Source organism: Melospiza georgiana, chromosome 13 (genome assembly GCF_028018845.1).
Source record: "Melospiza georgiana isolate bMelGeo1 chromosome 13, bMelGeo1.pri, whole genome shotgun sequence".
In the NCBI taxonomy this organism is placed as follows: domain Eukaryota; kingdom Metazoa; phylum Chordata; class Aves; order Passeriformes; family Passerellidae; genus Melospiza; species Melospiza georgiana.
In genome coordinates, this window is record NC_080442.1 from 3315642 (window position 1) to 3330873 (window position 15232).

The 15232-nt window shown below is 52.1% G+C and overlaps 1 protein-coding gene across 1 annotated transcript in view; it reads right to left on the reverse strand.

Moving 5' to 3' along the window:
* The window catches only part of HCN4 (hyperpolarization activated cyclic nucleotide gated potassium channel 4), a 107926-nt gene that overhangs the window by 63463 nt on the left and 29231 nt on the right, over nt 1-15232 (reverse strand). Inside the window, exon 2 of the mRNA XM_058033631.1 lies at nt 13150-13573. Within this exon, the coding sequence (XP_057889614.1) occupies nt 13150-13573 (424 nt within the window). The remainder of the gene's footprint in view (nt 1-13149; nt 13574-15232) is intronic.

Sequence of the window (15232 nt, forward strand, 5' to 3'; positions counted from 1 at the left end):
CAGAAGCCTCTGGACTTTGGCTCCCCCAAGTTTGTGTAATTAACTGCACAATTCCAGCCTAATTCCCTGCAGCCTCAGCAAGAGGCACACAGTTGGGATAAAGTGTGATTAGTGGCTGTTTGGGTGATGCACACTGGAGAGGAGGAGGCTAATCAGCCCTATTGCAGGGACAGCCTCTCCAAACTGGGCTGCACTGAGCAAATCAAGAGGAATTAACACCCAGCACTTTGCTGGGTGAAAAAAATATATAAATGAAGAAAAAACAAACACAGCTGCTGCGTCTTAACTGCTCTCCAGCCTCTCCAGGGACTTGAGGAAAAGCAGGCCTGTCAGCTCCTTTAAGGGACATTATCCTCACAGTTTCTCTCCTGTGTTTACAAGGAAGCAGTGCTGCTGCTTGTTGGAGTGTTTGACAGTGCCAGCACAGAGAGAGGCTCTCCCAAAGTTCAGCCCTGGAGCTCCTCCATGCTGGGGCAGAGCTCAGGTGATCCTAGGGGAAGGATCCCTGCTCCCAAAGTTCACCCTTGGAGCCCCTCCATGCTGGGGCACAGCTCAGGTGATCCCAGGGGAAGGATCCCTGCTCCCAAAGTTCACCCTTGGAGCCCCTCCATGCTGGGGCAGAGCTCAGGTGATCCCAGGGGAAGGATCCAGCTGCTCCCAGGCATCTTCAGCTCCTGACTCACCCCTTACCTCAAGATCTGCCCTCAGACCAGCCTCCTTCTGCTCCAACACACACAGACCCTGGTTGTTTCTTCATGAGCCATCCTGGTTGGATCCAAAGCTCAGAAACACCTTCCTCAAATTTCTGCCTCTCTCCAAAGCCCCAGGAGCTGAACCCCCAGAGAAACCACGACCCCACCCTCCCTCTGCTCGTGTCCCCTCATGACCCCAAAGCCCACTGGGTACATGCAGACTGATGGGGCTGAGAGAAAGATGGGAATGTCCCACCCAGGGCTGGGCTCTGTTCCTATGGAGGAGAATGATCAATGTCCCCAGGCTGGGGACAGAGCACTCTGCAGAGAGGTGTGTTGGTGTCACTGAGTGCCTGCTGGCTCCCTGGGGGGGGGATGAGCTGCAGCTGATACCTGTGAGGTGCTTTCATTCCAAGGCAGGGGACATGGTGGCACTCCAGAACTGTGGCTCAGCCCTCACCCAGAAGGGAGCCAGCAGAATTCTGAATTCTGGTGTTGCTGTTTTCAGATCACATCTCTCACTCTCCCTTTCCAGCTGTCACCAAAGGCAGAATGTTCCCCCTGATGAGGCCTTCCCTCATTCCTGGCTTCTCCCTCATAAATACTGGATGAGCAAATGGCAGAGACACCATCAGCAGCAGCTCAGCAGGGACAGGACTCTGCACGTGTCACTGACACTTCCTGTGTGCTGCCACCATGCCAGCAGTGCCAGGGCTTGGACAGGGGGCATGCCCATGAAAGCAGGGCAGTTATCATGCCCATGCCCATGAAAGCAGGGCAGTTACCATGCCCATGAGAAGCAGGGCAGTTACCATGCCCATGCCCATGAAAGCAGGGCAGTTACCATGCCCATGAAAAGCAGGGCAGTTACCATGCCCATAAAAGCAGGGCAGTTACCATGCCCATGAGAAGCAGGGCAGTTACCATGCCCATGGCCATGAAAGCAGGGCAGTTACCATGCCCATGAGAAGCAGGGCAGTTACCATGCCCATGGCCATGAAAGCAGGGCAGTTACCATGCCCATGAGAAGCAGGGCAGTTACCATGCCCATAAAAGCAGGGCAGTTACCATGCCCATGAGAAGCAGGGCAGTTACCATGCCCATGAAAGCAGGGCAGTTACCATGCCCATGAGAAGCAGGGCAGTTATCATGCCCATGCCCATGCCAAGCAGGGCAGTTACCATGCCCATGCCCATGCTCATGAGAAGCAGGGCAGTTATCATGCCCATGCCCATGAGAAGCAGGGCAGTTATCATGCCCATGTCCATGAAAAGCAGGGCAGTTACCATGGCCATGCCCATGCCAAGCAGGGCAGTTACCATGCGCATGCCCATGAGAAGCAGGGCAGTTATCATGCCCATGCCCGTGCCCATGAGAAGCAGGGCAGTTACCATGCCCATGCCCATGCCCATGAGAAGCAGGGCAGTTACCATGCCCGTGCCCATGCCCATGAAAAGTAGGGCAGTTGTCATGCCCATGCCCATGAGAAGCAGGGCAGTTACCATGCCCATGCCCATGCCAAGCAGGGCAGTTACCATGCCCATGCCCATGCCCATGAGAAGCAGGGCAGTTTCCTGCTCTCTCCAGTTCTATGGCACACTTTTGTTGGGGAGCTTCTGCACAAGCTCTGGCAGCTGCTGCTCTGCAGGAATTCTGGCTTGGGAAGGGAAGGAGACACAGGGGAGGAACAGGTACCAAAATGTCAGGACCCAGAACATTCCTCTGGCTGCCCTGGGTGATTCCAGACCCTGGCAGGGGCTCAGAGACCTTGGCACAGAGTCAAACACACCTGTGCCTTGGATTTTAGCCCATGGAAACAATTACCAACTTTGTGTGAGATTTACAAGCCACAAGAGTTTGAGTAGAATGACAGTGAATTTGTCACAGGGTGAAAAAGTAGAATTTGGGGGTTTTAGAATGGGGGTTCAAGAGGCAAGATGGAGGAATCTGGGCATGTCCTGCCCTTCTTCTTGCCCTCCATCTTCTGCTGCCATGGTGACACTTTTGGATTGGTTTAGGATAGAGACAGAGTATCTGACATAGGTGATAGGTATTGGAAAATTATTGTAAATAAAGTACAGGTAGTTCTTAGTATAAAAAGCCAACACCACCCCAAGGGCAGGGGCTGTGCCACAACCTGACCTGCTGGACAGATCTCTGCAGGTCAGAGGAAGAATGGAACAGATAAGAGAAAACAAACAACCTTGAGAAGCAGAACCTACAAATCTTGACTTCTTCTTCAGTCACAGGGCTGGGAAAAAAGACTTTCTAATACCTTGGGGGTCATCTCAACCACAGAAACCCAAGCCCAAAATACTCCTGGCCAGGTGGGAGCAGAAGGTCAGAGGCACTGGCACAACAGAGAACAGGGACCATGCACTCCTTGGGTTTCCTTGGAGTGAAAAACTGGGGGGAAGATCAGCACCATCAGAATCCTTCCCAGGTGAAGTGGTGCTTGGATGGAATTAATGAAAAATTGCTTGTATTGAAGTTCTAAATGCATTTCCAAGTCCTTTCCCAAGAAGGAAAATGATTCCATGCATTGCAAAGAGATTTCAGAAATATTTTCCATTCTAATGTGACTCTGGGAATGTGGAAATTGCCTCACTCTTTCCTCTAGTCCTTGGAGTATTCCTGCTTAAGCAAAAGTGGGAGAGGGAGGAGCTACAGCAGAAAATGAAGCTTAAAAATATGCCTCCTTATGAGAGAAGCAAGAATAAAATGTCATCTCTTAGCCCTGAAAAAGTTACCACATTGATTTCTGCTTCATAAAAATGAGGTTAAGTTGAATGCATTAAGCTGGCAAACTGGATAATTGCATGTCCTGAAACTGTCTTCCAAACAGCTCTTTTCACAGCAGGGCTCAGAAAATAACTTCATCAATGAGCCTGCTGCCCATTAAAGCCTCACACACCTCTCTGGGCCTGCCTCTTGTCCTTCCCAAGGAAGATTTCTCCTTCCTTCACCTCACACTGCTGTTTTCTTCCATTGCCACATTTCTGGCAAGGAGAAAAGTGGGTCAAAAGAGCTGAGCTCAGGGCTGGGGGTTTCTAAGCTTGGCCTCTGAGGGGTTTGGTGCCCTGTGGAAGTGCAGCCTTTCCCTTCCATTGGGAGGGCACGAGGAGCCCAGACCCTTCTGTGGGGCTGGCACTGAGCTGTGGTTATTGAGGCAGTTGTAACAAACAGAAGAACACCCTGTATTTAAGAAGGCTTCTCTCTTTTCTGTCTTTTTATACCCTCTCACAAAGTTTATACTTATTCACTGGCCACAATAAATTAACATCATGTTCATTGGTGCAGGGTGGTCTCCACCACTGTTTTCCTCCAAAATCGAACTGCAGACCCCTCGTTTATCTCTTTTTCTCCTCCATTTCCATACCAATGGCCTTGGTACAACTCCTTGCAGGGGCAAAGGCAACTCTTATCAGCTTCTCTTCTTCAACCCTGACTCACAGACCAGCTGTGAGCCCCCTCCACACTGCTCACAGCACAGGAGGATGCTCTGAGGGGACAGGAAGGGACTTCAATCTCTCCTGGCAGAAAGCAGCTCCCCACTTTCATGCTGCTCAAAATCCCCTTCTCCTCCACCAGCCAATTTGATTTTTGGCCATGGTGCTATGTGGGCCAAGCTCCTGCCTCATTGACACAAGTCTCAGATCTGGCACGTTCTCTCCAGCCCTGCCTTGCTGAACCCAGCCAGGGAGGTAGGGAAATGCTGCTCTCTCTCTCTGGCTGTCTCATTAAAGTTTCCCACTTGCTCTGAATGCAATCAATAATGCCTTCCTGGAAGAGCCTTTGAAGAGGAGCCATTCATTTGCACCCACTTGCCAGGGCTGATGTGCCTCAGACAAACTGGCCTCCAAGTCTGGGCTGAGCCTGGCAGAACACACTCTGAGGGACAAAACAGAGCTGGCAATGGTTCAGGAGCCCAAGTGTGACAGGAATCTGTCTGTGGAAGGTTCAGGAGCTGCCTCAGCTGTCCCCAGCACCAGCACTGTCTGTGTGGGTGTCACAGGTGAAGTGCTGGCAGCAGGCTGTGAGGGCTGGGGGCACTGACACACCCTGAGGGGGTCAATTCCTGCTCCAGAGCCTTTCACAGTGCTCCTTCTGTGGGGCACAGCCCTTCTGAGGGGGAAATCTGTGCTCCCACACACTTCAGGGAATGGGCACTGCCCTCACAGCATTGGGGTGTGATTTAGAAGCTCCCTTTGACTGGAATACAGGGCTGTCACACCCCTGTCCCTGTCACAAACACACCTTACAAAAGCTGCTGCCCTCTGCTCCCCCTGGAGGGCTGTGTCGAGCTCTGGGCTCCTCAGGACAACAGGGACACGGAGCTCCAGAGGCTGCAGAGATGAGGAAGAGCCTGGAGCACCTCCCTGCTGAGGAGAGGCTGAGGGGGCTGTTCAGCCTGGAGAGGAGCCCCAGCTGAGAGGGGCCCTGAGCCCTTGGTGTCCCTGGGTAGCCCTGGGTATCCCTTGGCATCCCTGGGTATCCCTGGATGTCTCTGGGTATCCCTGGGTGTCCCTGGGTGTCTCTGGGTATCCCTGGGTGTCCCTGGGTGTCCCAGCATATCCCTGGGTGTCCCTGAGTGCTGTCCCAGGGTGTCCCTGGGTGTCCCAGCATATCCCTGGGTGTCCCTAGGTAGCCCTGAGTGTCCCTGGGTGTCCCTGTGTGCAGGGAGGAGCAGAGCAGGTCCCAGGCTCAGCTCCAGGCCCAGCAATGGCCCCAGAGCCATGGGCAGGGCCTAAGCCCAGGAGCTGCCCCTGCCCAGGAGGCGGAACTGCTGCCCTGGGCAGTGCCCAGCCCTGAGCAGAGCCCAGACAGCTCTGGGGTTTCCTCCCTGGGGATATCCCAGAGCCCTCCCAACACAATCCTGTGCCTGGCTGGTGCTTTCCAGGCTGTCCCACGGTGTGACTCAGGGTAGGTGACAGCTCCTCACTGTGCCCTGTGTGCCAGCCCCAGGCAGGCTGGGCCAGGCTCCTGCAGGGCTGCAGCTGGAACAAACCCCATCAGTAAATCTCCATCAAACCCTGGGAAGTGACAGTGGCAGGAGGAGCCCTGGTGCCAGGCTGCAGCACATCCCTCCCTCTGTTATTGTAACACAGCAGTGATAATGGACCCTCCAAACACAATGGCCTGAGGCAAATGCCAGGCAGCTGGCACGGTGTGGGCACGGAGCTGAGGCAGCTGGGGCTGGCAGGGCACAGGGAGTGAGAGCTCCCTGAGAAACAACAAACCCACAGAGGCCAGGCCCAGCTCTGCCAGGGATTAGGGACCACCAGGAGAGCAGCCTGTGGCTTTAGGAGCCCTGCACAGCCCCAGCCAGCAGGAAAGGGCAGACTGAGGGACCCTGGCACCCCTGACAGAGCTGGGCACAGCAGCACCGTGTCACTGCCCTGCTCACCCCTGTCACTGGCACTGCCCAGGGCAGTGCCCAGCTGGATCTGCCACACGGGCACCTCTGTGCTGAGAACACACCAGGGCAACACAGCCCTGAGACAGCAAATGGCTCCCACTGCCACAGCCTGGCTCTGAGCTCTTGCCCTACAGATGGCTCTGGGCCCTAATCCTAAAGCAGGAGTTCCTACAGACAGATGGCTCTGTATCCTAATCCCAAACCAGGTATTCCTGTAGACACACAGCTCTGTGCCCAAATCCCAAACCCCATGGCAGGCATTCCTACAGATACTCTGTGCCCTAATCCCAAATCCCACAGCAGGTATTTCTACAGACAGACACTCTGTGCCCTAATCCCAAAGCAGGTATCCCTACAGAAACTGTGCCTTAATCTCAAACCCCAAATCAGCTGTTCCTACAGACAGACAGACATTGTGCCCTAATCCCAACCCCCAAATCAGGCATTCCTACAGACAGACACTGTGTGCCCTAACCCCAAACCCCACAGCAGGTATCCTGCAGACAGACAGACAGTTCTGTGCCCTAATCCCAAAGCCCAGAGCAGGTACCCTATAGACACACAGACACTGTGTGCTCTAGCCCCAAAGGCCAGAGCAGGCATTGCTATAGACACAGACAGACAGACAGACAGAAGATAGACAGACAGACACTGTGTGCCCTAGCCCCAAAGCCCAGAGCAGGCATTGCTATAGACACAGACAGACAGACAGATAGAAGATAGACAGACAGACACTCTGTGCCCTAACCCCAAAGGCCAGAGCAGGCATTGCTATAGACACAGACAGACAGACAGACAGAAGATAGACAGACAGACACTGTGTGCCCTAGCCCCAAAGCCCAGAGCAGGCATTGCTATAGACACAGACAGACAGACAGACAGAAGATAGACAGACAGACACTGTGTAACCTAGCCCCAAAGGCCAGAGCAGGCATTGCTATAGACACAGACAGACAGACAGACAGAAGATAGACAGACAGACACTGTGTGCCCTAGCCCCAAAGGCCAGAGCAGGCATTGCTATAGACACAGACAGACAGACAGACAGAAGATAGACAGACAGACACTGTGTGCCCTAACCCCAAAGGCCAGAGCAGGCATTCCCTGCTCACACCCTGCTGTTGACACAGGGCCCATTAAGCACTGCCAGGAGGTGAGTGTAGAAAAAGGAAAAGCTTTTTCCTTTTCATGACAAGCCCCGTGGCTGCACAGCTATTCAAATATTTGCCTGGCTCCTTATAATTCATTAGAAGCCATTTCTGATGATATTCTCTTTGAAACTGTATTCCCAGGGCCCAGGTGGGGAGCTGAATTTCCATTAGAGCAATAGAACTTCCTGCCAAAGAACAGCTCCTCCAAAAAAACTTTTCTGGGTGTGTTTCTCCTGGCTCAGGGCAGGGGATGGAGCAGGGGATGCCCATGGGCAGGAGAGGGAAAATTCAATGTACAGAATAAAGAACATCCATGTCCTTGTGCTGTCTGCTCTCCCTCCACAAGGATTTTGTGCTGCACAAGTGACAACAGTTCCATGTGAGAGGCTGTGGTGCAATAATGAAACACCTCTGCCTGATATTCCAACAAGACAGTGTTGCCATTTGTTTCAGGGCAGCCAGGATTTTCTCTGAGAGGAAAAGATGTCTCAAGTTTGGGGTCACTTTGTGCAGTGAGAATGAAAATTCCTGTATCTTGCATTATGGTTTTAATCAGCTCCTGCAAGCACATTAAAGAAAGTGCTTAATAAGGCTTCAGAAATGAGGTAATGCAAATCAGGGAAGAAGCCCAGCCCCCAATCCCCCTCCTGGCCACACTGCTGGTGTTTGTTGAGGCTGATTGTACCCAAGCCTGGCCACAGGTTTTGATGAGTTGCTCTCCTGGGCCTGCCTTGCTGTTTAATGGGACAGAGCTGCAAATCCTGTTGAGAAAGGATCTGCTGAGCCCCTTGGAGCTGCCTGTGCCACAGGACCCTGCTGTGCTGCTGAGAACAGCCACTGCCCAGCTCCTCCCCTCTCCACTTACACATTTGGCCAAACATCCCATCCCACTCCCCTGTGGGGGAATCAGAAAAGCAGAAACTTCCACAGACACTGAAGGGTTTGATTTGCAGCCTTGGGTTGATGTAAAAATACAATACACAGACATTAAACAGAAAAATCATAAACTTATGGTTCTATAGTTGTAAGAATGTGCTTTAAATAAGTGAGAAACTGAACTGATAAATGGTGAAGGGTTTCTAATGTAGGGGTGGGGTTGTGTGGAATAAGCTGATGTGGGAAATGGATTTGTAGAGAATTCTCACAGCCTGACAGAAGGCTCACATATCTGTATGCAAACCTTGAGATAAGAAATGCTGACTGAGAAATGCCATGGAATAGGACAGACATTGCTGAGAGAGAAATGGAACTAGAAACAATTTTCAAAGGATGGCCTTGCAGGTAAGAGCAGATATTTTGGAGAAATAGAACCATGAAAGATGCATTTTAGATTAATGGCTTTTAGGCATTTCCAGCATGGTGTGACAAAAGCTGACAGGCCAAGAAATGCTCATAATGTAATTGGGAAATAGTTGGTTTCTGATTGTGATGGTGTGAATTATAACATCTGTATTGTCTCACCCTTCTCATGGGACTGAAAATGGAATAAAAGTTTTTCAAACACCTCTCAGCTGCCCCATCTCTGGGTCAGAAAAGGGCTTAATCCAACAAATTGGTGCCCTGTGTGAGGACTGAGCTCACAACCTTGAGAGTTTAGAAGTTATAACAGAAGCATTTGTGTGCATGTGAGACAGAAACCTGCTGGGTAAAAGCATCCACAGTGCAGCAGAAGTGAGTAAAGGAGATAAGTTAGAAAAGCAAAATAAACCTTTTGGCATCTATTCATTGGGTTAGAAAGTTCTGCATTGCCTTGTAACAAAGAATTGTGACTACTTTGGGCTGTGGCAGGCTGCTTGCTCCTCTAAAATCTCACAGCCTCTGACACTGATGTTTATCTGAGCCATAAATAGTTCTTAGCCCCAAAATAGTCCCATCCCTTCATAATTAGGGGTGACAGTGATACCCCAGGCCTCCAGCCACATTATTGTAATTGCATTTAGGAGAGGCTACAGATAGGTCAGACAAACAAAGGGAATTAGCAAATCAAGGAGAATCACTTGGGAGCCATATTCTCCTGGCCTCTGGAAGCTCCTTCCTGGTCCTTCCACACAGGCCCTCCAGCTTTGGGTCCATTTTCTAAACAGCTGAAGCTTCTAGAAAGTGACATTACCTTTAGAGGGTCTGATCTGTGCCCAGTTGTTACAGGCAGTTGTCACTGGGACCTGAGAGGATGCATTCCCTCCCTCCTAAAGCTCCTCTGTAATATAGAAACTAGAGGGAAGAAAAAGACAGCACTCAGGCAAGTTTGCAAGGTTTCAATAACATAATAGCCTGAAAATCATCAAATTGTCCCCTGCTTCAGGTTTCAGCTGCAGAAACCAGAAGATGTATTTTTCTTCCTGAAAAAAATCTGAAAAATCCTCACTTATGACAGTATTACCATTTTGATATATATCAAACCCAGATAGTTCCTTTCCTTCCCATCACAGTCCCTCCCACAGAGTCTGCAATCAAAACATTTTGGTTATCTTGCCCTATGTGCTATTTGGAAACAGATTTATAGGAGCAGGATTGTGCTGTTGTTCCAATGAATGTTCTTAAGTCAAAATAGTTTGATGTTAAATACAGATTACTTCACCCCAGCACCAACCATGGGGTAGATGCTGTGTATTCAACAGGGAAAGCTCAGAAAATTGAGGGGTTTGACTCCCTGTGTGACCTGGATGGTTCATCCTGATCGAATCCATGGGTTCCATGGTGTTTGAGCTGTTTTTCTGTCTGTAGGATGTTCATGTTTGGATCTCCTTTCCCTGGGCACTCTCAGCTCAGCAGTGGGGAGACCCAGCTCTCTAACCCTGGGACAGTGGGACAGTGGGACAGTGGGACAGTGGGACAATGGGACACCTGGCCCTGGGACCATGTGCTGCAGGAAGCACTGACCAAGCTGGGTACCCCAAAGGAAGGCTGAGATAACAGGAGTTACTCTGGGGGAGGCCAAGCCTGGCTGGAGCAGCCCTGTTTGCTCTGTTCTGTGCTCCTGGCCTGGGGAACTCCAGGGAACACCACTGGGGCTGGTGATGCACATTTGAGGGAAGCCAGAGCCCAGGCAGTGGGAGTGCAGCTGCCTACACTGCAATCAAGCTCCCAACTGCAGGGGAGACACGGCAGCCACTTCAGCAAGGCTCTATTTATACTCTGCCCTTCTGGTAAATTCATTCGTGGGACCACTCATGCAAAATGCATCATGCAAATGAAACTGCTACATTTGGAATTAAGCTTATTTTCATACTCCAGTGAACACGAGTGCCTTAGATTGTTTTTCTTGCTTTTTTGCCTTCCTTTTCTCTTCAGGTTGTTTGCCCAGCTGTATCCCCAGAGCACCTCTCTGGGATCTGGGGAGGATGGCAGAGGCTGCTGGGACTTGCAGCCCCAGCTCAGAGTGTCCTGAGCAGCACTGATGTGGAACTGATGAGAGCCTGGCTGCTGTACAGCACTGCAGCCCTGGAGAAGGCTGCTCCTGCTCACTGCAGCCTCGGAGATAAATTCATGCAGAGCATGGCCAATTGCAGGGGAATGAAGGGAGAGGCTGCTGGCAGCTTGGGAAGGGCCCCCTGATCCCTGCCCTTGCTCCAGCAAACAAGGAGCTGAGTGAGGAGGGCTCTGTGTGTGCTGCCCCTGCCTCCATGGGAAGGGACTGGCCCAGCTGTGTGCAGTGAGGGGTGCTCTGCCCTCACACAGTGATCCCCCTCTGGCCATGCAGCTCTGCCCTGCACACGCTCCCCTAGGGCACACACTCCTCTGCAGAGGCCCAGCACACCCTGCTCACATCTCCTAACAGCAAAGAGCTACAGAGACACTGCCAGCTGATGAGGATGGAGCAGGAGGGGGGCACCACAGGGAGCAGACCTGCAGCACCTCCTCTCCCAAATCCTCCTCCTTCTTTAGCTGTGCACAGCAACCTCCTGCACACCCAGAGGGAGTCTGTCCAGCACTGCTCTGTCCTGGCACCCCCAGATCAGCACTGAGGGGTGCAGGGAGGAAAGATGAATGTGGCCTTTCAGACAGGGATCATCTGCAGGCCCTTCAGAGGAAGAGAGCTGCCAGCATGGCTGCAGGAGCACAACTCCCACGCAGGGATGAAGCAGCACTCCCCCTCCCTGTGTCCCCTCTGCTCTGTGGCAGGCACTGCACCAATGACAGGGGATCACCCCTTCCCCCTGCCTCCCTCCCTGCTGTGAAGGGAGAAGCTCCCAGTGTCAAACTCTGTCCAGGAACTGCAGCCTGGGCTGAGCCCAGTCTGACACAGCCCGGGGTGTTTGCTGTCAGGGCTCTGCAGTGCACAGAGTCTGCATTGCAGTCCCAAACTGCAACCAGCAGCAGCCCTGCCCTGCCCTGGCAGCACTGCCCCACCCTGGGGAGCCTGTGCCCCACAGGGCACCCAGCTGGGCTGTGCCAGGGCCCAGGACAGCAGCTCAGGAACAGCATCCCTGGAGTGCCATCGGAGACAGAAGCTGAGAATGGCTGCTCAGTCAAACTACAAGTGAGAGAGGGAAAAACACTGATCTGCTCCTGTCTTGTCATTTTCAAAACAAGTTCAGTACAAAACAGCAAATATACTTCAGTTCTCTTCAAGCAGCTCCTGGAAGGGAAGTCAAGGAGCAGAGGGAAGCAGGCAGGGAGCTGAGCACTGCTGTGGGTGCCTGTGAGTCTGTGGAGAGCCTGAGCCACCAGCTCACCTTTGCTGAGCCGCTCAGAGGAGAGGGAAGCAAAGCAACCACGGGACAGGCCAGCACACCTGGAGAGATGTCAGTGCCTGTCAGCCCCTGACTCACTGAGTCACCCCAGAAGGACACTTGTGCTTTGTTCATCTCTCTGTGCACTCCTGCCTGCACCAGAGTGAATGAATATAAATTATAAATTATAAATCTGAGGGCTGGGGCTGCCTCTCCCCAGCACCTGCCCGGTGTCATCCCAGAGCTCAATGAGGCTCTGCTCTGCTCCAACACCACAAGGATGAAGGCTGAGATTTGTGAAGCATGCCCCAGTGCTCTCTCTCCCTGTGAGTGCTTGGAGGAGGGAAGGGCTCAGCTCTGTCATGAATTAATGTTGTGACAGCTCGCTGCAATCGAGCCATGACTTGCATGGCTGCTTCCCCTTCACATTCCCAGGAGCATGCCCTGCATTAGATCATGCTCTGCAGCAGGCTCTGCTCCAAAGCACAACACAAAGTATGGGGATGAAGATGAAATTGCCCTGACCAGCTTTCCTTGTCCTGAAAAAATATGCTCCTGACATGTGGAGAGAGATGCAGGGAGCTTTCTGTCTGCTTTGGAGAGCACAGAGACAGGAGAAAACAACTGATTTCCAAGCTACTTGCAAGGTTGTGGCTTTACCCACGTTATTCCTGACAACTCACCCTGCACCCTGGAATTCCCCTGGGAGCAGCACAGGATCCTGGGCTTGTGGGGATCTTGCTTTTCACCAGACCTTTGTCTGCAGATTGCTCTTCCTTCCTTTTTCCCTTAGCACAGTGTCAGAGAATATAGAAAGCAAGAGGGCTCTAACACATGCCTATGCTTATCTCTTCATTCAAGAGATAAGCACAGAGAAGCAGCAGATGGCAAACAGATGCCACAGGTTCTGCAAATCAGCTGTCTCCAGCCCTTTCCTCAGAGCTGTTCCTGGACCTTTGGGGGCACTGAGAGGGCAAGCCCTCGCTGTCTGGCTGATTGCTCTGCTCACCAGCTCCACAATTCCTGCAGGGGGCCCACCTGTGCCCACCCCCCCGCAGCATCTCCGCAGATCACACGGATGCCGGTCCCAGAGCCCACGGCCCACAATCTGCAGAATTCCCAACAAAGCATCAGCCATTAGGGGCAGGAAGGAGAAGGAGCACTCAAGGCAAGCAGCTGTGGGAGGGCAGAGCTGGCAGGCAGGGCTGTCTCACCTCCTCCCACTGGTGGATGTAGCGGATGAGGCGCGAGAGGCGCAGCAGGCGCAGCAGGCTCAGGATCTTGGTGAAGCGCACGATGCGCAGCGCCCGCGCCGTCTTGTACACCTCGGAGTCGATGCGCGTCTCCACGATCAGGAAGATGTAGTCCACGGGGATGGAGGAGATAAAATCCACCACAAACCAGCTCTTCAGGTACTTCATCTTGATCCTCTGCGGGTCCAGGATGATCTCGGTGTTGTCCTCCACCACGATGCCTGTCCGGAAGTTGAGGACGAGGTCGATGAGGAAGAACGTGTCCGAAACCACGTTGAAGACAATCCACGGGGTGGTGTTTTCATCCTTGAAGAAAGTGATGCCCACAGGGATGATGATCAGGTTCCCTACCATCAGCAGCAGCATGGTGAGATCCCAGTAAAACCTGGACAGCAAGACAGAGACATGTGAGATCAGGTCGGGGAGCCCGGGTCAGCTGCACTGATGAACTCATCCATCTCTGCTGTCAGTCATCCCCCTGGGCTCTGCTGCACAAGCTGCTAATTGACTAATTAATATCAGAGGAACACTCCTGCTCTGCCTTCGAGGGCTCACAAAGGAGCTGAGCCAGGGCTGGCCATGCCTGCTTGAACACCTTCCTGGCACCTGGGAGCTGCCTGGGGAGAGACTGAGAAACCTGAGGTTACCACAGGGACTGCTGGGTAAGGAGAGAAGGACTGGGGAGGCCTCAGAGTCTGAGTGTCAATAAAGCCATGTGGGGTTAAACCACCAGGCTGTGCTCCTGCTGCCTGATCCTGCTTTAGAAGCAGCCAGCACTGAGAGCTCTGGGATCAGGATGGAGCTGGAGCCTGTGCTCTCATCTCCAGCCCTCAGTTCAGATTCCTGCCGAGCTGGACTCCAGGAGCTCAGCCCACGCTCTACAGGCTCCCATGTTGTACAGAAACAATCAATAAAGCCTGGAGTCAGTGCCTGGAGATGCCTATTCCATTTCTAAGGACAGTAACACCAACATTTAACTCCTGTTCCATGAGGCACAGTCCCCAGGAAGCTTATCTGCACTCCAGGGGTAGCTCAGTGTTATCCAGTGGCCCTTACTGTAACACTCAGTTTTGTTTTGAAGGCACACACAGGCTGAGTAGAACCCCTAATTTATACCACTGGGATTTTTTAAAGATTTCCCACAGATGCACAATGAGACAATGTGGTCCCAACTCCCTCAGAGTGAGGACTAAAACCCTTCCCAGTGTCAGAGCTTGCTGAGGAGCCTCTCTGCCCAGCACAGTGGTGCTCCAGTGCTCTCCTCATGCGTCACATGTGGATGCTGCTGCACTGTGGGCTCACACTGCCAAGATTCCAGCAACCCAAATTGTGCACTATGGGTCAGCTACTCTAATATCATCAGTTATTAATCCAATATTAGTTACAGCTACTCTAATATCATCAGTTATTAATCCAATATTAGTTACAGCTACTCTAATATCATCAGTTATTAATACAATAATCACCCCTTTGTCACAGGAGATGAGCAATCACCTCACCAGCAGTGAGAGCATCAGTGTGACCCTGCACTGACACTGATTTACTGACACTGAGGGAAGTGTTGGGCTGCTGAAGGATGTGCACATGCTGCTGCTCCTGAGATGTTTCAGGAGAGCTGGACTTGCTTTAAAAACCCTCAAGCTCTACCTTGGTCAGTGGCTGTTTGGCTGGAACCTGGACCGGGCTGAGCTGCTGCAGAACAGGATTTTCAGAGCAAGGCAACTGCATGGTTTGTTAAACTCTCAGCAGGGAAACCAAAAGGGCAGAATATACCTTAAAAGCCTTCTCTGTCTAGAGCCTCTCTCCCTGGTAAGAACACTTTAAAGCACCTAAAAGCATCTTTAAGATTCCAGCCATTGCCCATGTTCAGGCAGGGTCAGCAACCAGCAGCACCCCAGCAATTCTCACAATCATTCAGCAGAGGCTGATGGGAACTGATTTTAGAATAAGCAAAGTTATTCACTAACAAGCTTTCTAAAAATGACCTCAGCTCTCTCCTCCTGGCTCTCAAGGTGCCAGCAATCCCCCCCTCAGTGTGCAGGTC